This window comes from Salarias fasciatus, chromosome 13 (assembly GCF_902148845.1).
Source record: "Salarias fasciatus chromosome 13, fSalaFa1.1, whole genome shotgun sequence".
In the NCBI taxonomy this organism is placed as follows: domain Eukaryota; kingdom Metazoa; phylum Chordata; class Actinopteri; order Blenniiformes; family Blenniidae; genus Salarias; species Salarias fasciatus.
In genome coordinates this window covers 2790538-2811168 of record NC_043757.1, presented here as the reverse complement: position 1 = coordinate 2811168, position 20631 = coordinate 2790538, and the positions used below count along the sequence as shown (strand labels likewise).

Here is a 20631-nt window from a genome sequence, read left to right as displayed (position 1 = left end):
TTTTTCACGTGGTGCAGCAGGTGCTCTTCACAGCGAAACTCTTGGCGCAGGTGTGGCAGCTGTACGGCCTCCCTGTGTGCGTTCTCATGTGGACGAGTAGGTTGCTCTGCTGACTGAAGCTCTTCCACACGGTCTCACAACAATGTGGCTTCTCACGGTGTGCGTCTTCATGTGACGCGACAGCGCGTTCCTATCCTCTAAAGCCTTTGCCACACGTTTCACAAGGACAGACGTTCCCACCCGTGTGAGTTCTCACGTGGACAATCAAATGTCTTTGTTGACTGAAACGTTTCCCGCATGTCTGACACGAATGCGGCTTCCTCACCGGTGTGTGTTCTCATGTGGTCCAGCAAGGAGCTCTTCGCCGTGAAGCTTTTGCCGCATATTTCACAACGTGCAGGGCTTCTCGCCCGTGTGAGTTCTCCCGTGGGACAGCAGGTTGCTCTGCTGACCGAAACGCTTCCCACACGTCTGACAGCGGAACGGCTTCTCACCCGTGTGGATCTCCATGTGGCGCAACAAAGCACTCTTGTGTCTGAAAGGTTTGCCGCAGAGCCGGCACGAAGGCGGGTTTCCACCGGCGTGAGTTCTCTGTGCGCGAGCGCCTGAGCGTCGCGGCTCGAGCGCCCTCCAGAGAGGACGCTTCACCTCCGCCACGTCTCGCCCGCTCCCTCCTCACAGATCGCTCTCCGGGCGGTTCAGAGGACTGTGCATCAGCTGTGTGATGAGTCTGGGAAATGTTCTGAAGGCTGTTTCACAGAGGTCAAAGTTCAAACTGTTTTTATCAGTTCCTGGTTCTCCCTCTTCCAACTTAAATTCCACCTGTTCCTCTTTAAACTGAAGGATCTAGTTTGTGTGGTTATGCTCTACTGGGAGATGATCTGGTTCCTCCTGTCCTCCTCTTCCTCCCTCCTCTCCTCCTCCTCCTCTTTAATCTGCAGGACTTCTGGTTCAATCTGGATGAGATCAGGTTGTCTGGTCCTCCATCATTATCTGGACCTTCAGGTTTCTCCTCGTCCGCATCGGACACACACTCCTCTTTCCAGAGCTGCTGCTCCTCCTCTCCTCCTCTCCTCCTCCTTCCAGAGCTGCTCCTCCTCCTCTCCTCGTTGGTGTGAAGGCCTGTCTGATGGCACAAGAGGAAGTCACTAATGTGATGCCTCACTTTCACAACAGAAATACAGCAAACTGGAAGCACAATGTGAAAATCACCACCAACATGAAGACTGTCAATGTTACCTGCTGCCACACACACACACACACATCACACACACACACACACCTGAATTCATCATTCTTGATCAGAAAACCTCATTCTGCTTTCTGCTTCACGCTACAGAAATCAGGAACGCCCTGAACAAGGTGAACTCCCATGATGCACCTGCTTATGCTTCAATTCCACAACATTCAAGTGAAAATGCATCATTTTCCTTTGCATTTCCATGGAAACGGTAAACCATTCACAGTCACGTTTCTCACCTGTTCTCTGGGACTTGACCCGGGTGACGTCCGGTGGTCTCTGCTGGTGAGCGGCCTCTGCGGATCTGGACGACTCTCTGGAGGCAGCTGATTGGTGGAGACGTCGGTTCCTCTTTGATCAGGAGGGTTCTGGTGGCTGCTGCTCCCTGTTCAGGAAACCTGAAGCAGAAAACACCATAAGGTCAGGGAGAAATGTGGCGAACAGCTCACAGAAGGGCCCGAGAGAGAAACCCCACACGGGACGGACCCCCCGGCCTGGACTCGAACCGGGGATACAGTGATTGTGAGCTGAGCATGCTGACCACCACTGAACCAGTCCTTCACTCCGAAGAATCAAACCTCTCACCGGTGTGAGAGGACGAGAAGTACTCAAGAGAAATCCTGATTCAATTACCAAATGTTCACACTCACAGGTGGGAAACATCTGGCCCGTGGGCCACTTCATGTGCGTCACTCACACATGCTCTTCAGGCTCTTTGGCATTAAACTCTTAAAACATGTTTTTCTAAGCTGTAATTTCTCACATCCGAATATTAAATGTGGTTAGAAAGCATCGACCTTTTTAGAAGAATACTCCTTACATTTACTAAGATTCTGTCGTAACAGTGTTGTCAGTTGTAATCATGCAGAATAAAGCAGATTAATTGCAGTTTTAGGATGTAGTTATTTAAACAGGTAAAAAAGGACACTAATTGAAATTCCATCAAACAACGACGAACTATATAATTTCAATAATTTCAACACCGTATGAGAAAAATTCTTTTTATTAAGAAGAGCCTGTGATAAATTATATATTTTAAGCGCCATGATAAAGATGTGTGAATCTTGTCTCACCTCTGAGCATCTGACGCTCCATGGACCGGAAGACTTTAACGGATGCACAGACTCCCGGCTCAGACCTTATGTGCGTCAAACGCTGATTTGAAACTCCTCAAAGTCTGAACAGACTGGCGTGACCGAAGCAGCTGGAATATTTCCTCTAAAACGACTGGACTGCTGAGCATGGACAGGCAGACGGAGGAGCGTAGAGACACAGAGGCAGACTGGATGTGGGGGCAGTGTGGGCGCCATCTTGGATGAGGACACATCCTTATGATGTATGAGTAAAATATCCACAGTTAACTGAATACACACCAATAGCCACATGGTTCGGTGCAAACATTCGCGCAGATCTTTACCTTTGATCCAGCTCACGTTTATATTTATCGAAAATCATTCATCATCTCTGCACAGTAGAAGGGAGACCCACCCAAGATGGCGACTCCGCTGACAGCAAGGTTTCTGTGTGTTTCAGATCTGAGATCCATCCGGGCTCCAGAGCTTCACCTCCAGCCACCCATTGTAGAGCGGAGGAACATGTGGACCGACTTGACAGTCTCTCTCTCTCTTTCTGTCTCACTCTCATTATATTTTACCCCTGAGCAACCAAGTGTAACTATACATCATTCTGAAGAACAACCCTCACGCTTTGTTGTTTATAGAAACTCCTCCACAGGCAGCATTGATCTCACCATGTTACGTTTCTCATTTTGTCATTTGCTCATATTCATCAATCTTCATCAATGCACAAAAAAAACTTCAGACAATATGTTCCATCAAAAGTTGTCAACTAATTCATGTAAATTTATACTAATTTATTGAAAATATATTTTCACTGTCACGCAGACATGTAACTATTTCTTATTTGTTCTTTTAAATAAATAGAGAAAGTAAATTTGGTGAAGAAGTCTTTAATATGCTACAGTGTTACAGTCGGCCTTGCCCACAGCAGCTGGGATTGGCTCCAGCCACCGCGACCCTGAGAAGGAGAAGCAGTAGATAATGGATGGATGGATGTTACCGTCGGTTACAGTCAGTCACTTCTCAGTGGGGATGCACCGATACGGAGGGTCTAGGTTACTGAGAACCCAGAAATGTTGGTGATAGACTGGTTTGCTAAATGTTGGGTCTCTGTTCTTTACCTGGACCTTCACCAGCCTGCCAGCTCTGCCCTCAGCTCCGTCAACGACGTGTAGAGAACTGCAGCTCTGAAGTCACAAACCATCAATGATACATAACTCCAGCCAGAGACAGAGTAGTCTTTGGTTGAAGAAACCTCAGACGGATGGATGCGTCAGTGATCAGTAATAATACTACGCCCATATCAAACCTGCCAGAATGAGTTCAAACCACCGCACAGAAAGTGCAGTAGGCTACATGACGACACATCGAGTCTTTGAGTGTAACTGGATCTGTTTTCCACACAGTTGATCACAACACACTGCTCGGCAGACCTGAAAATGGTTGAAATCTGTGGCACTGCATAAATTGGTTTAGATCTTTATTGTTACTCAGGGCCGATTCTGTGTCAACAGCTAATTATGACTCCGTGGGTGGGGTTCCTCAAGGCTCCATCCTCCAGGCCTCTTTTATTTCACATTCACTCGCTTCACACACACACACACACACACACACACACACACACACACACACACACACACACACACCACACACACACACCCACACAGAGTGAAAATGTGATCATGTCTATTATCACAAAAACCAAACAATTATCACCAAACATTAATACAATCCCAACATATAAGCAATTTTAATGATAACTTCTGGCAGAAAATAGAATTAAATGTCCAAAATATATAGTTTTACAGCCCACATTGATAGTTTTACAGGTGTTTTGACTTAAAATATTACTGTGTGAATGAGGCCTCAGTTCATTTTGACACAGCGTTCATTTTCAGTTGTTAATTAAAAAATTCACTGAAATGTTAAGCCACAGCAAGCATTGAAATTATATGTCTATACATCTGTTTAGTGTATCTGCACATTTAGTCTATATATTCATATTTTTCTACTTAATAATATGTACAGTGCTTATTTAAAATATCTGTATCTGTTTAATTAATGCCAACATTCGAACCATTCTCTTCTGGCTGTTGAATAAAGTGGTCTTGCTGTATTTTCTGTACACATCTATAGATATATAATCACGCACTTTGTGTATAGAACAGTTCTTATTACATTGATGGATTGTTGGAAGTCAAAGGACTTTCGTTTTTCTGTGCGTAATCCTGAAATAATCAGGCTTTAATCTGAAAACATCGTTATTAAAATGTTTAAAAATGAATCAAATGAATCACGCCGATGTTGAATAAAATCTCCTGAAATAAATAATAATGAAAACTCCACCAGTGTTGTTTCCACCTGCTCTCGGAGAACCGGAAGGAGGACTCCGTTAACAGAAGGACCATCCGGTGTTGTGTGTCCCTCTCTAAAGCCTCCGTCGGGGAAACGCGTTGCTGCTGCAGCTTCGCATATGTTGTGTTTGTATATATCAATGCTTCCTGCTGATCGTCTCAGGAGTCCGTTATAATCTAAATCTATATAATATAACAATAAATCCGTTATATATATAAATCTCTCGGTTTGATGGAGGATCACAAAACAGCTGCGGCGTCACACCGCCGCCTGCTGGACACACGTGGAACTGCAACTGAGCGCTCAAAACAGTCAAGACAGGTTATTCACAATAAATGTCACATTTTATGCCTGCCAGTCTTCAAAAAGATACACTTTCCAGAGGTGAAGTTGGAGCTCATCGTTGTGTCTTCCATGGAGACTTAAAACAATCAAATAAAAAAAAGTGTCTGTTCAGGACCTGCAGTTATCACAGACTTACAGCTTGCGGACAGCAGCTGGGTGATTCTCTGAATTCGGTGCACTTTGGTGTCCCACGCTTTTACCTCAAAGATTTTCATATAAAGTCAATCACAAAAGGCATTTTAAATCAAGAAATTGAAGGATCCATGTGTATTTGCATTATAGCACACAATATATTTTAAAATTATGTTTAGAAAAATTTTATGACTTGTTGAGGCCTAGAGGTCTGCCAAATGTACATGTCCCCACTTACCAAAGTTACTTTTTCATTGAATTAAACCAAATAAAAATATCCAGTAACTATATATTTTTTGCTAATATAATAATTTTCCTGTCTATGATTACCTAAAATAAAGAAATATAAGAAAAATACATTAAAAATGTATACAATGGCTATATTTAACCATGTCCCTCAGTTTTGTTCAACCCCGTAACACCATATCAACCCTCCCCCTTTTCAAATAATGGTCAGCCCAAGTTCTTCAGCATCCAGAAAGTGACATCTCTCATCATTTTCCCACACATTGTTAAGAGAGGAAAGTGTTAGCATACTTCTTTTGTGATATTTAATTGTTTTTATCATCAGCTTGACATCGTCAAGCTCAACCTTTCAACTCTGTTACATACATAAATGATACTTACTATTGTTTGAGTAAAAGCAAATAATTGTCTTGGTAAAATACATGAATTTCTTGTTTTCCTCATGGTATATGATGCTCTACATCCTAGCTAATGTGGATGTGTGACTACTTTTAGCTAAAATCTTCAACCCCGTAACGAAACAGCACTTTTACATGGTTGAAGCGCTGTTACGGGGTTGAATGTTGCACCAGCCAGTCCCTTTTAAATCATAATATTTCACATTCATTTGGATTTCATGCCCAAAGGTGGGAATTCCTATTTTCTCTGAGGTTCAAATATGCCTTCATCAGATGAGAACTCAAAGAGCACCGAATTCAGAGAATCACCCAGCTCCATGACGCACAAATGATGAATAAATCACTAAAACATGAATTATTTCCCAAAACTAACATTTTAAAATTGAAGTATGATGAATTATTTAAAAAAGACGCCCCTATTCTGAAATCATAAAAAACAAGTTGAAACAAGAAGTGACTTCAATCGACCTTTATTGACAACAAGCTCCACACGAGGACACAGGACGACACTGAGCCGAGGAAACCGTCACAAAGCCGAGAATAAAATCCAATAAATAGAAAACATGGAAGTGGAATAAATAAGTTTGCCAAAGCTGAAAGGTTTTCGACGTCGACCTTCATCTTTTAACACGCTGTCGTACGAAACAGAGGCGACACTTTCTGAAAGGTTTGTACGAGATTCATCACAAACACAGAGGAAGTCTTCACACATTTCATTTAAACACCACTTTACAAAGGAATGAATATATATTTGGGTCTTTTCTTTTTTTTTGTAACCTACAACATGATTACAAGCAGAAAATTCAAACTTCCTGCAGATTGTTTGCAAATGTTCCCCATAAACTGCATCATGACTTTAACTTTCAGCTCTATGGTTGGTTTTGCTTTCAATAAAGTTTTTTTTTTTTAGGGATGCATCGATACCGACATCGATACCAGCATCAGGTACAAAGCGGCTGCGCTTGGCCTGTTTTGTAAATGAGCGTCTCTGTTCTCGGTAAAGAGCACTTTGACCCGTTCGGGGAGCATGATGGGACAGATGTGACGAAGAGCGGCCTACTCGTGACTCCGCATGTGGTTGGACAGCATGGACCTGTACGGGAAGGTTCTCCCGCAGGTGTGGCAGGCGTGGGAGTGTTCCAGCGCGTGTCTCTTCATGTGCAGCGACAGCGACAGGTCGGACGTGAACGTCTTCCCGCACGCGCCGCAGGAGGACGGCTGGCACTGCGTGTGGACCAGCATGGTGTGCTTCTTCAGGACGGACTTGGTGATGAACCTCTTCCCGCAGGTGCGCACCTGAAAGGCTTCTCGCCCGTGTGAGACCGAATGTGGACCATCAGCTTGGACTGCTCGCTGTAGCTTTTCCCGCACGTCTCGCAGGCGTACGGCTTCTCGCCCGTGTGACTTTTCATGTGGAACATCAGCGAGCCCTTGGAAATGAAGCTCTTCCCGCACGTTCCGCAGATGTACGGCTTCTCGCCCGTGTGCATCCTCATGTGCTGCACCAGCGGCCCCTGCTGGCTGAAGCTCTTCCCGCACGTCCCGCAGATGTAGGGCTTCTCGCCCGTGTGCGTCCTGGTGTGCTGCACCAGCTGACCCTGCTGGCTGAAGCTCTTGCCGCACGTCTCGCACGAGTGCGGCTTCTCGCCCGTGTGAGTCCTCATGTGCAGCATCAAGGAGCGTTTGGCCGTGAAGCTCTTCCAGCACGTCCCGCAGGTGTACGGCTTCTCGCCCGTGTGCGTCCTCATGTGGAACAGCAGGGAGCAGTTGGAGGTGTAGCTCCTCCCGCACGTGCCACAGGCGAACGGCTTCTCGCCCGTGTGAATCCTCATGTGGCGCACCAGGTGGCCGTGCGTGCTGAAGCCCTTCCCGCAGGCCTCGCAGGCGTGCGGCTTCTCGCCGGTGTGCGTCTTGATGTGCCGCGCCAGGTGGCCCTGCCGGCTGAAGCTCTTCCCGCACGTGTCGCAGCTGTGCGGCTTCTCGCCCGTGTGAGTCCTCATGTGCCTGACCAGGTCGCCCTGCTGCCGGAACGTCTTGCTGCACAGCTCGCAGGAGAAGGGCTTCTCCCCCGTGTGACACCGGTGGTGCTGCAGCAGCTTGTACTTGAACTTGAACTGCTTGCCGCAGGTGAGGCACACGTGGGCTCGGCGCTGCGGTGCACCTTCCGGTGGCTGATGAACTTGCGCCGGTTCCTGAACGTCTCGCTGCACTGAGAACACGAGTAGCCCTTCTCGTCTCGCAGGATAATCGGGTTCTGCCGTTTCCCGGGTGAATCTTCCTCCTGGTGGAACTCCAGACGTTCCAGGCCCGGTCCAGAATCCGGGCTCCGGCCCGGTCTCTGGTCCGACCCCACCGCGGATTCGGACTCTGGCTCGCTGGCCTCGGCAGCGGACGTCTCCGTGAACGAATCGGTTCTTTCTTCACCACAAACAGCTCCAGCTCCGGATCGCTGCAGTCGGGTTCCTCTTTGACGGGGGCGGCCGGCGGGGTCCTCTGGTTCTCCGTCTGTGGACGCCGGACCCGGTTCTGGTCCGAAGTGGAGCAGCTGCGGCCCGGCTGCTGACGGTCTGCACAGACAGAAGAAAACATCTCAGTGATTGTGGCGTCTAGGGACCACCGATACCGGAAGGGTTTATGACGGACACACTCAGACACACCTGTCTTCTCTAACTTCACATGAGGACTGACGGTGGCGTCCAGCGGTCCGCTCTGAGGAGGGATCTTCTTCTGGAACTGACAGAAGGTTTGTTCCAACATGGCGGCGATGTCTTCAGCCGCAGCAGTGAGTCTCTGGCTGATGGACTGTCTGACTGAGCTGGGACAGAACCTCTCACTGTCTGCTTCCTCCTGGTGGATGGATCCACGGAGGCTCTGCCTCCTGATGCTCCACGATACTGATCAGGTCCGGTTCCTCTGGCTCCTCTTTGATGGCTGGAGGGTCCTGATGCTCCTGGATCAGCCTGGAGTTGGTCTCCTGCTCACAGAGCTGCTCCTCCTTACAGACATTCTGCTGATGGACGTCTGGAAGACAAGAAGGACACAACATCTTTGATGTGAAGACAGAATGAAGAGAACAGGGTCATGGACTCCTGTCTGGCTCCACTGTGGACTGCATGGACATGTGTCTAAAACACCTGGCTCAGGTTAACACGGGGGCAATCCGGTCCATAACACCAGCCGTGGCGTGTCCCTCTCTAAAGCCTCCGTGCGGAAACGCATTGCAGCAGCTTCCTGCAGCTTCAGTCGGAGCTGATCGTCTCCGGTCCGTTAAACAGACAGAAAGAGCCTGACAGTCACCGTGAGTCCCTCCATGTGTCCACTGATGTGCTCCATACCTGCCGTGCGGGACTCGGTCTCCAGCAGTCTGTCCTCCTCGTACTGGAGCAGAGTTTGTTGGAAGTCGGTGAAGATTTGTCCCGCAGCAGCAGTCAGTCTGCCGCTGATAAACTCTCTCAGAGCCTGGAGTGAACTCATTGTTGCTGCTGGAAGCAGCTGAAGGATTCCAGCTCCAAACAGCCTCCAGAGCTGCTGCTTCTCTCGGGTTGATGGAGGATCGCAGAGCAGCTGCAGCTTCACACCGCCGCCTGCTGGACACACGAGGAACTGCAGCTCAGATGTCCCAACAGAAAACCACAAGTGTCTGAGCATCTCTCCTGATAGTTTTTTGAGCTTTGAATGCCCAGACCAACATGAGCAAGCCCTAAAATGAACTCAATTCATAACACACTAAGTGAAATCCAGTTGTTTAGCTGTATCTGTAGTGACGAGTTCCTTTTCCTTTCTCTGAGGACAAACTGTGGCTGGGTCTCTCAAACAGAGGGCTTTTATCTCCCTTTCTTTATTTTTATCAATCTTTGTTTATATAAGCACCTTTCAGATAATTAAAAGCAATGCAAAGTGCTTTACAGCATTTAAAATATTACAAAATAAACCCATTTCTGCCACCCTCCATATTTACACACACACTCACACCACTCACACCAGGGTGACATGGCATGAAGGATGAGGGAGAACTACACCACTGGGGTGAGAACTAAAATCTCAGTTTTGTCCTGGTTGAGCTGTAGGAAATTCACTGCCATCCATGACTTGATGTCTGAAATACAGTTTAAAGGGATTTCTACTGGCCCTGAGTCCATCATCGCTGTATCTATGGAATCTCATGCCGTGTCTCCTGATGTCGTCCCCAAGAAGCGCATGCAGAGCTTAAAAGAATGGGACCTAAAATTGAATCTTGGGGAAGCCCACTCCTAATTTCATGGGTTCTTGAGGACAAGTATCTATACTTACATAAAAACATCGATCTGGAAAAGAACTGACCCAGTTAAGAACAGTACCAGAGAGGCCCACCGGGTGACTTGGTCTATTTATTAAAATGTGATGGTCTACTGTGTCAAATGCGGCACTCAGGTCCAGCAGAACCAACACTGAGAGCTTTTAACTTTCTAAATTCCACCTGATGTAATTTAAAATCTTTAAAAGGGCCGTCTCGGTACTGTGGTTCACTCAACCAGACTGATGTCCTTCTAAAATGTTATTTGTGATTTAAAAAGTCTAAACTTTCTACAACTTTAACTTTAACAGTAGTTAGATACGGGTCTGTAGTTATGAAGAACGTTAGGGTCGGGATTGCTCTTTTTCAGAAGGGGCTTCACCACCGCCGTTTTAAAGGCAGTGTGGAACACACCCGTCTGAAGGGAGCATCCTGATGGTTAAATCTGATGATAATAAAAACACACAGTGGTGGTCACACACAGCCAGGTCAACAAGAGAGGACACACTGATGGAAAGGACAGGTTAGAACCCGGTCCAGGGTGTTAGAACCCGGTCCAGGGTTAGAACCAGGGCATTCAAAGCTCAAAAAACTATCAGGAGAGATGCTCAGACACTTTCGGTTTTCTGTTGGGACATCTGAGCTGCAGTTCCTCGTGTGTCCAGCAGGCGGCGGTGTGAAGCTGCAGCTGCTCTGCGATCCTCCATCAACCCGAGAGAAGCAGCAGCTCTGGAGGCTGTTTGGAGCTGGAATCCTTCAGCTGCTTCCAGCAGCAACAATGAGTTCACTCCAGGCTCTGAGAGAGTTTATCAGCGGCAGACTGACTGCTGCTGCGGGACAAATCTTCACCGACTTCCAACAAACTCTGCTCCAGTACGAGGAGGGCAGACTGCTGGAGACCGAGTCCCGCACGGCAGGTATGGAGCACATCAGTGGACACATGGAGGGACTCACGGGGACTGTCAGGCTCTTTCTGTCTGTTTAACGGACACCGGAGACGATCAGCTCCGACTGAAGCCTGCAGGAAGCTGCTGCAACGCGTTTCCGCACGGAGGCTTTAGAGAGGGACACGCCACGGCTGGTGTTATGGACCGGATTGCTCCCGTGTTAACCTGAGCCAGGTGTTTTAGACACATGTCCATGCAGTCCACAGTGGAGCCAGACAGGAGTCCATGACCCTGTTCTCTTCATTCTGTCTTCACATCAAAGATGTTGTGTCCTTCTTGTCTTCCAGACGTCCATCAGCAGAATGTCTGTAAGGAGGAGCAGCTCTGTGAGCAGGAGACCAACTCCAGGCTGATCCAGGAGCATCAGGACCCTCCAGCCATCAAAGAGGAGCCAGAGGAACCGGACCTGATCAGTATCGTGGAGCATCAGAGGGAGCAGAGCCTCCGTGGATCCATCCGGACCAGGAGGAAGCAGACAGTGAGAGGTTCTGTCCCAGCCAGTCAGACAGTCCATCAGCCAGAGACTCACTGCTGCGGCTGAAGACATCGCCGCCATGTTGGAACAAACCTTCTGTCAGTTCCAGAAGAAGATCCCTCCTCAGAGCGGCCCGCTGGACGCCACTTTTAACCATCAAACCAGGGTTTCCACCAGAGGTGAGTATGAGCAGACGAACCAACATGTGAAAACGACTCGATAACCAGAGTTTGGTTTATATGACTGAGTTTAAGCAAAACTGTCACTGATCAGGTTCACAGTCTTGGAGGCTTCAACTCAGGATCTCATTGATCTTCATCTGCAGCTCATTGACTTTATTGTCACAAAGAAGACAGTCCAGGTGTTTCTTTGTGTCCTCAGGCAGTCAGCTGATCAGCTGCAGTGTGGACATGAAGCGAGCAGAGCCTGGAGACATCAAGGAAGAACCAGAAGATTCAGAACCTCAGCGCTTTAAAGAAGAACCAGGAGACTCGGAACCTAAAACAGTTAAAGAAGAACCAGGAGAGTCGGAACCTCACCGAGTCCATGAGGCGCTCCAGGAGTTCTCCAGGAGTCCACAGGCAGAGAACGTCGTCCTGAATGAGGAGAGCGATTCCTTCATGGAGACTTCTACCGAGGAGGGAAGCGACCGCAGCGAGCCGGAGTCCGACGGCGAGCAGCTCGTGTCTCACGGCACAAATCCAGAGCACAGAAGTCCCGAACTGCGTCACCAAGGTGAGAAGCCGCAGAAAACTCACAAAAAAGAGCGGCGACACTCGTGCGACGCATGCGGGAAACACTTTACAGTCAGGAGCCATTTGTCGGCCCATGCGAACTCACACGGGTGAGAAGCCGTACTCCTGCCAGACATGTGGCAAAGGGTTCACACACCTGGGCGGCTGGATGTACCACTGGAGACTCACACGGGGAAGTACCGCTACTCCTGTCAGATGTGCGACAAGGGTTTCAGAGACAAGTGCAACCTGCTGCGCCACACCAGGACTCACACGGGCGAGAAGCCGTACTCCTGTGAAATCTGCGGCAAAGGGTTCCGGGGAAAGAGCGGCTGGCTGTACCACATGGAAACGCACACGGGGAAGTACCGCTACTCCTGCCAAATCTGCGGCAAAGGGGTCCGGGACAAGTCCAATTTAGGACGCCACATGACGACCCACACCAGCGACCGGCGCACCGCTGCCAGACCTGCGGGAAGTGCTTCCGGCAGAGGAGCACCCTGCTGGGCCACATGAGGACTCACTCCAGCGAGAAGTCCTGGCCGTGCGACACCTGCAGCAAGTGTTTCAGGGAAAAGAGCAACTTATTGGCCCACATGAGAACCCACACGGGCGAGAAGCCGTCTTCCTGCGAAACCTGCGGGAAGTGTTTCCGGGGCAAGAGCACCCTGCTGGCTCACATGAGGACCCACACGGGCGAGAAGCCGTTCGGCTGCCAGACGTGCGGGAAGCGCTTCAGCGACAGGAGCAACTTTTTCCGCCACATGAGAACTCACACGGGCGAGAAGCCGTACGCGTGTGAAACATGCGGGAACAGCTTCAGTCAGCAGAATCATTTGTTCGCCCACATGGAAACTCACACAGGTGAGAAGCCCTGAGAGGTCCAGGTGGGAAAATTAAACCGCTAACAAAAAAAAAAAGATGATTCTCTTTCAATAAAATACAGGAAACATGATGCACTTCAGCTTTGACTTCCAGATGATTTCGTTGTGATTCTTGTTTCAGAAACAGGAATTTATTTAATAGGATTATAAATCTATTTATTACCTTTTATTCATCCAGACATACAGTCCTTGCGAAAGACCCAGAATTTAGTTGCAACTTCTCTATAACTTCTCGGAACATAATTTACAGTCAGTCTTACTTGTTGTTTTTCTCATTCATTTGAGAGACTCTCCAGACCGCGGACGTAGCACGTGCTGGTACGTGGAGTTGCTGACGCGTGACGTCACATAAACCTGAACAATAGTGCCGCGTGCAAAAAGTGTGCCATGATGAAGCTGAGTCGTGCATCCCCATAATTTTCTGTAAACATTTAGATTTTGAGAGAATTAAAAAAAAAAAAAAAAAAATTGGAGGAATCAAAAGTTGAGAAATGTTTTTGATTAAAAAAAAAGTCAAAATATTGTAAGTATGGATAGTCTGAACTAAAATTAGAATTCTGCAGAATGGAGAAATTTAAAAATCGCCTTCAAACCCAAAAAATGCGTTAAACTAAATGATTTGTGGATATTTCGTACAATTTGAAGAGAACATTAAAATTGGGAAAAAATGAAAAATTTAATTTGCAAAAGAAATTGAGAAGAAAGTTTTTTAAGCAGAAAAATGGGAATTTAATGAGGAAAACATTGATATGTTTCAAAAATTGTCTTTAAATTAAAATACAAAACACTGAATAAATGACCTTCATAGAGAAAGTCCACAGAGACATGTTTAACAGAAATCTGGATTATAATCTGAAGGTCAAACACTCTGAGGCGTTCAGGGACTCCACTTCCAAACTTCCAGACCGTCTTCGACTGCAGCATCAGTTTGTCTCTTTGAGTTCAATTTTCTCTGCAGATCAACAGAAACCATCCTGAGCAAAGTTCAACATTGATCCTGAAAACCTCCAGCAAACTCTGTATATTCGTTAATCTGCTAAAGTCTGAAAAGTGCAGATTATTTTCCAAAATTCAACATTTGGATTTTCCTTCAAATTCCACATAAAAATTTAAGATTACATTTACATGAAGATGTTTCAGAGGATCCGAGCGCCATCGTCATGTGAACAGAAACCCAAAAGGCAACTAAAGTTTGGTGTTTTCATTTGAATGGCCGGAATGTGGATTTTTTTAACCTCATTTAAAAAATATATTTTTTTTTAATTTTCAAATAATTGAAATTATGATCCAGAAATATCAGTTTCATTTTCATTTGTTTCTTTATATTTAACATAAAGTCCCCTCACGTATCCACTTAAAATATATTTTCTGTTTTTAGAACAAAATATAAAAGCTGACATTTAAATTCATTCTAAAAAAAAAAGGGAACAATTTTTATGAGGGATTTTTTAAATTCTCTTTCCCTAAATGTAATTCAACACAATGTGCATTTAATTTATTTATATAATAATCTTTTTTTGTATTGTGAACATTTCAGATTATTTCCTGAGTGAATTTAATCTGAACTTCTTACTGTTTGGATTTATTTATCCAAATAAGTTTCCAATTCTCCACAAACTGATATTGGAACTTGATTTAGTTATATCCAGTATTTCTTCTTCTTTCCCTGTTCAGTTCTTTTATGAAAAATACTTTACAAGCTTTAATCTCAGATTCAGACTTTATTCCAGATTATTGGAGTCTTGGTTTTTCTCCACTTTCTTCATTGTAAATTTTAAAATAAATCAATTTTTCCAGTTTTCTTGCAGTTGGAAGCAAACTTGAAGTTTTGTGCAATAAAGTTACATTCTGGGTCAAAGTCGTTTTATGGTCCCGGTGGGGGTCTTCCCGGGGCTCAGAGCCGGACCTCCGGGCCGGGGTACGGCTCCCTCTCCGCACCAGAAGTCCGCCGGCTGTGCCACCTCCAGGAGCCAGACCTCCTCCGGCCCCGATCCCGGTCCCGGTCCCGCCCGGCCCCCTCCGCCCCGGACAGGACCCGGTAATAGTGACAGTCCCTGCCGTCGTCCGGGTCGTACGGCGGGGCCAGGATGTCCATGAAGGCCGTGGGTCCGTCCACCGCGTCGATCTGGTGCAGGTTGTCCCGGTCCGGGAAGAGCACGCAGGGCGAGCTGTCCTCGGTGTACACGCCGGTGGAGCGGAGCAGGGAGCGGCGCGGGGCGGCTGCCCGGTCCGGTCGCTCCGGCCGGTCGAAGCAGCTGATGCGGACCTTCCCGTACAGGACCTTGAGCACGCCGTGCATGCCCGGGTGGTCGTGCAGCGGGATGGAGGCCCCGCTCCGCAGCAGGAACACCCCCATGCTGAAGTGCTCCGTCTCGCAGATGTGCATGTAGGTGACCGGCGGCGCGTGCTGGTACGGCAGAGCCCCGGGACCGTCCTCCGCCCGGCGCGGGACCAGCTTCAGGTCCGCCGCCCGCACCTCGGTCACCAGGCTCTGCAGCTTCCCGTGGTGCTCCGGGAACGACTTACTGCCGGGGCTCCGGAAGGTGAGCAGCGCCTGGCGGGCGATTCTCTGGACGATGGAGGTCATGGCGGCGTCCCCGGGCATCATACCGGGAGGAGGAGCGGGCAGGAGCGGACAGGAGAACCGGAGGAGCGGCGCTGCCCGGTCCGCTGCACGCTCCGTAGCCTTAGCCGTTAGCAGCGAAGAGCGTCTATTGAGCGTCTATTAAGAGCGTGTTGGCGAGATGAGTCACTCCGCAGGACTCTTCCTCGGATGGCAAAAAAAAAAAAAAAAAAAAAAAAAATCCCCAGCAAACAAACAATAAAAAAAAAAAACAACACAACAACCCCAAATCCCATTTTAATCTAGTGTTTTATCTTACACTTTATCCTATTAAATAACCACTCAATATTTATGGCATTGAAAAAAGGTAGTTGTATCTTTACACGTCAAAACATCTTAACTCTCTACATAACTGAAAAGATAAAAAACACAATTCAGACTTTGTGATTAACCTTAACTGGATGAAAGTCTTTCAAAGAATAGCAAAACATTGAATGCCCTTTAAGTGTAAAAAAGTCAATAACTTGGTATAACTGTCATTATAATATGTACTCAAGTTATATTAGTATTGCATCTTTTTTTTTTTTTCTACATTATTCTGTAAATTATTATTAACAGGTGTTTTTATGTTGTTGTTCATGATTCTGTTTGGTGCCCAAAGGTATTCTAAATACTGTAAATCAGCTGATTTTTCCCCCCAACATGATTATTATTTTAGTTCACCTTATTTCTTCTCAATATTTTTTCAGGTTTCTTACAATTTATATAATTTTTTTTTATTATTATTAAATTTGCAGCGATGACAGACGGCGGTCAGAGATGACTGCCGAGTGAGACCTCTCGCTATGACCTTTCTTCGAACAGCACGGTCTGTTTTAAGTTCCTTTCCGCCGATTCACGTGCTCGTTCACAGGTATGTTTGTTTACGTGCACGTGAGGACATTTAAGTAATTAGAAAGCAAAGCGAGTAAACACCAGCAGAGATGCCTCCAAGAACTCAGGAGTTTTCTAGACACTTTTCAGCCCCATTTACGAACAGCTGTCAACACGTCCGCATCGGCAGCGCGGGCCGCCTGATGCATTGTGGGAAATGTAGTCCGTCAGTGTCACGACATTGAGCCCCACCGCGACTCGACCTGAAGTTTGATTAAACTATTTATCATTCAAATAATAATTCAAATAATAAATGATCACTTGATTACCCAGCATGCATCACAATATTTACGTTTCTGACGCAATTGAAACTGATTGGCAATGTGATGTATGTAAAGAATATCCTCCTTGGATGATTAAAGTATTCTGTGTTGTATCCTGGGGTTGTTTTGTAACTTTTTGAAGGAGTTTTTTGGTCTTGTTGACACTTTTAACCCTTCAGGGTTATTTTTCGTCTTCATGTTTTACTTTTTTTCAGAGTAAAAGTACTCCATGCATTACTGAAACCAATACCTGATACTAGTATCGGTAATCTCCAGTCTGTTTTTATATGTTGATTTTAATGTTTTTGTGGCATCTTTTCTTCATTTTTAGACGTTTTTGTGTACGTGTGGTTGTTCCGAGGACTCCTATCTGCCGGGTTACAGACCGTATGGCCGCCTGGGAAACGTGGCTCGGTGTGACGTGGTACAGGAGCTCCAACAAATATGCACAGCCAGCCAGCCAGGCTAAGAGGAACCATGGAAACCACGATTAACCATTAAACACAGACAACACACTGAGAAAGAAAGGTTTCCAGTGAAGGAAAACTTGAGCACACTTACAGATTCTTTCCTTTATAGAACCCAATGGCACTGCTGAGTGTAATTTCAAAACAATATTAAAACAGTTTTAAATATGGAAGCCGGAATAAACCTGATATGGTAATTTGTCTTGTAAAGTCAATTATTTTTCAAGAGCTGAGCCTGGACCAGCAGTCAGCACGAAGGAAATAAACTGACTCCAGGTTCTCACACACAGCAGCGGGGCCTGGCGGTCCACCAGGGACCCCGGGGCCTCAAACCAGCTGTGGTCTGCCCTCCTCGTACTCCCACCCTGACCTGTGCCGTGTGTACCCGGCCAGCTTCCAGTTCCCATCACGGACAAGAGACAAAAAACACCAGGAAGTACTTCAACGTTCCATCTGTGCTTATGTGCAACGGCCAACACTGGAATCCGATGTATGAATGATCCGTCCTTCAGAGAATGGCTGAGGAAAAGCAGCAGTCGTCCAAGAAAATCCCTCCGTTCAGTGTGAATTTAATTCACACAGACCAAAAAAAATTTGCCAAAAAAACTTCTCACGGATGACAACTAACCTAAACTAAAAAAATAGTCAGACGTGAGGACAGAGACGGCGATTAAATATGACCTGAAGTCAATGAATAACAAAGAGAAAGGAATGTTTATGATATTCTCCTCTCTGTTGGTCCCAAAGAAAATGACAAAGATGTGTAGGATGAATGGAGAACAGAATCTCGCCCAAACATTTAAGTCTCAGTTCTGTTTTGAAGAACAATCAGTAACATTAACACCCGGTGTTTTAAATGGGGGCTGCAGTTCAAATAGAAACCAGAGCGTTCTTCCCCCCTCCCCATAGGGGAGTCTCCCAAAGGTTTGCCTCATTTTCATTGATGAAAATTTTCATCGTCGTTAAAGAAATTAACACTGCCTCTGTTCTCCTACTCACATCTGTAGAACATCTGTGAACTCTGCTCTGTTGAAGACTTGAATGAAAATTGATTTAGGACTCATGTTAGGAGGAATACAAGTCTAAATCAGAAAGAAACCAAAAGCACTTTGCTTAAAAGGACAATTCTGGCACATTTTGTTCTATATGTTGATATGAAAACACTTGAAAGGAAAATGAATGTATTCATGTTTGTTCTTTAATTGAGGACGTTGATCACACACGGACAGGATTCAAAAGAAAACTCTTCAGTTGTCTTCACAGTATTGCATTTTGCACAGTGTTTTTACAGACTACAGAGTTCTTGGGTGAAGGCACAAAACTAGAGATTACTTCTGCAAATGAAATCCCTTCAAACCAACGCCACCAACTCCAGACATCCAACAAAGTCGCCTGCTTTTAGCTTTGAAAAACAAAAGTTTTTACAGACTCCTGTCGAAGAAAAAGGTAGTAGTGCCATCCTCGGACTCGTTCGGGTTTCCTCTCACCACATTTCAAAACACTGATGGAGAAAAATCTATCGGTGCACAAAAAAGCTGATTGTCCAAATACGACCGTCCCCAACCGCTCCAAGCCAAGTGCTCTCACTTGGTTTTAGTGCAACGCCCCTTCCATTGCCATTAAAATACCTCGCTCTGCTACAAAAGTACCGTAGTAGTACAAGATCACGGTGTGAGTACATTTCTGCTACATATGAAGCATGCTTTCACAGTAACACAATAGCTACATATGTAGTGGTAGTTGTAGTAGTAGAGCTGCTTCATGCATCTTCAACCACCTTCCAGAACCAGAACCAGAACCAGAACCGAGGTCATACTGCTGTCAGCAATTTAAAAAGAAAAAAAAGACCTGCATTTAAATGGTAATATAAAAGTTTAAACCAATTAAACTTTTGGAGGAAAATTTATTGAAAAAAGTAATATTCAGAGAAATAGAAATCACTGTTTGTGTGTGAAATCCTTAAATTCTCCAGACTGTGGTGATGGTAATAATGACCTCTAGAGGGCGAAACCATTAAGACAACAATGTAGAGACAAGAAATTCTGTAACTTTTCAAAAGTCAGAAACTAACTGAAAGAGCTTTTAGGCTGTAATCGAGTTTTAATTTGAAGCGGCGTCCCACAAGGATCTGCTCTCGGTCCCCTTCGTCATACACTGTGTTTTTCTATCAGAGAATTAAATGATTTCACTCGTAACCACTAAGACTCATAGATATGGGGGATTACAGCCTTATCAGAGCAAGAAGATATGCCATGCTGCCCTCTAGTGGTCGAAGTCATTATAACAGGAGCAAAGTCATGAGTCAGCAGACATTCTTCTCCATGGAGAAAGTGAAGTCCAATGGGACAAAAGTTCCACGCATATTACATTTAAAGCAAGCACTTCACTCAGCTCAGATGGCATTGTACAAGGATCTGCTCTTGAAGTTCTTCTGTTTTAATATCTGGTTAAAAGAGCTCGGTGTTTTACGCAGACAGCAGCAGACGGTCTGATTTGTGGGACACTGAACACATCGGGATCAGGCTGGTTAATATGTGGTGAGGAGCAGGGTCAACCTCCTCCAATTCAAAATTTCCTTCAACATTTCAGGGTCCATGAAGCCATTCGAAAGTGATGGCCTGCACTGAAAAACATATATACAAGATATATTCTACAGTTCTAACGACACATGTCAATCTGGCTAATTAAACAAATGAAAAACAAAAAACAACAAAACATCATTTGGCTTGTAAATGTTCCAACATATTTCAAACGACACGGTTGCTGGTCAGGTCTTTTGAAAACGAGCGCCTGCAAGCTCAGCTCCTCAAAACACTAAATAAGGTTTTACTGAATCCAACCAATCAATGGAAATCAACATCCAATGAACCCACCCACCAAATGAAGGCGACCCATCAGAAACCACTCAAAGGTCGGAGCTACCAGGTTTAACACATTAGCATTTGTTTCCAATCCAATGTCATCCTTCACTTTCCAACATTAGCATCAGAGCTGCTAACACACGTTAATAATCCACATCACATAGTGGTGTCGGTGCTACACACTCAGATCAGCAGGGTTCACACGTTAGCATTACGGCTACTTCCTGCATCTGAGTTTAACAACACAGCTAACCCACACGTTAGCATTACAGCTACTTCCTGCATCAGAGTTTAGACAACCCACACGTTAGCGTTACAGCTACTTCCTGCATCTGAGTTTAACAACACAGCTAACCCACACGTTAGCATTACAGCTACTTCCTGCATCAGAGTTAGCAACACCGCTAACACACACGTTAGCATTACAGCTACTTCC

At 46.0% G+C, this 20631-nt stretch overlaps 4 protein-coding genes across 4 annotated transcripts; 2 read left to right on the top strand and 2 right to left on the bottom strand.

The window, feature by feature from the left end:
- Positions 1 to 6249: 6249 nt before the first annotated feature.
- Positions 6250 to 8201, bottom strand: LOC115399135 (zinc finger protein 436-like). The gene has a single exon (XM_030106348.1). The coding sequence runs from the start codon at positions 7793 to 7795 to the stop codon at positions 7049 to 7051; it is 747 nt and encodes a 248-aa protein (XP_029962208.1). The 5' UTR covers positions 7796 to 8201; the 3' UTR covers positions 6250 to 7048.
- Positions 8202 to 10786: 2585 nt separating this feature from the next.
- Positions 10787 to 13122, top strand: LOC115399134 (zinc finger and SCAN domain-containing protein 18-like). Its single transcript, XM_030106347.1, has 3 exons — positions 10787 to 10985; positions 11303 to 11669; positions 11872 to 13122. The coding sequence occupies exons 2-3, from the start codon at positions 11570 to 11572 to the stop codon at positions 12336 to 12338; spliced, it is 567 nt and encodes a 188-aa protein (XP_029962207.1). The 5' UTR covers positions 10787 to 10985; positions 11303 to 11569; the 3' UTR covers positions 12339 to 13122.
- LOC115399230 (gastrula zinc finger protein XlCGF67.1-like) lies at positions 12360 to 13102 on the top strand. Its single transcript, XM_030106511.1, has 2 exons — positions 12360 to 12623; positions 12671 to 13102. The coding sequence occupies exons 1-2, from the start codon at positions 12360 to 12362 to the stop codon at positions 13100 to 13102; spliced, it is 696 nt and encodes a 231-aa protein (XP_029962371.1).
- Positions 13123 to 13835: 713 nt separating the features above from the next.
- adob (2-aminoethanethiol (cysteamine) dioxygenase b) lies at positions 13836 to 15815 on the bottom strand. Its single transcript, XM_030106346.1, is given in 3 exon segments — positions 13836 to 15041; positions 15043 to 15125; positions 15128 to 15815. Coding segments are annotated over 3 exon segments (711 nt in total). The 5' UTR covers positions 15717 to 15815; the 3' UTR covers positions 13836 to 15002.
- Between the last annotated feature and the right edge of the window lie 4816 nt (positions 15816 to 20631).

Bases quoted from the DNA above. Each gene is read 5' to 3' on its own strand.
- LOC115399135 (XM_030106348.1), bottom strand. From the start codon at position 7,795: ATGAGGACTCACACGGGCGAGAAGCCGCACAGCTGCGACACGTGCGGG.
- LOC115399134 (XM_030106347.1), top strand. From the start codon at position 11,570: ATGTTGGAACAAACCTTCTGTCAGTTCCAGAAGAAGATCCCTCCTCAG. The intron at 11,670-11,871 runs GTGAGTATGAGC...TTGTGTCCTCAG, and splicing joins AACCAGGGTTTCCACCAGAG to GCAGTCAGCTGATCAGCTGC.
- LOC115399230 (XM_030106511.1), top strand. From the start codon at position 12,360: ATGTGGCAAAGGGTTCACACACCTGGGCGGCTGGATGTACCACTGGAG. The intron at 12,624-12,670 runs GTCCGGGACAAG...GACCCACACCAG, and splicing joins GCCAAATCTGCGGCAAAGGG to CGACCGGCGCACCGCTGCCA.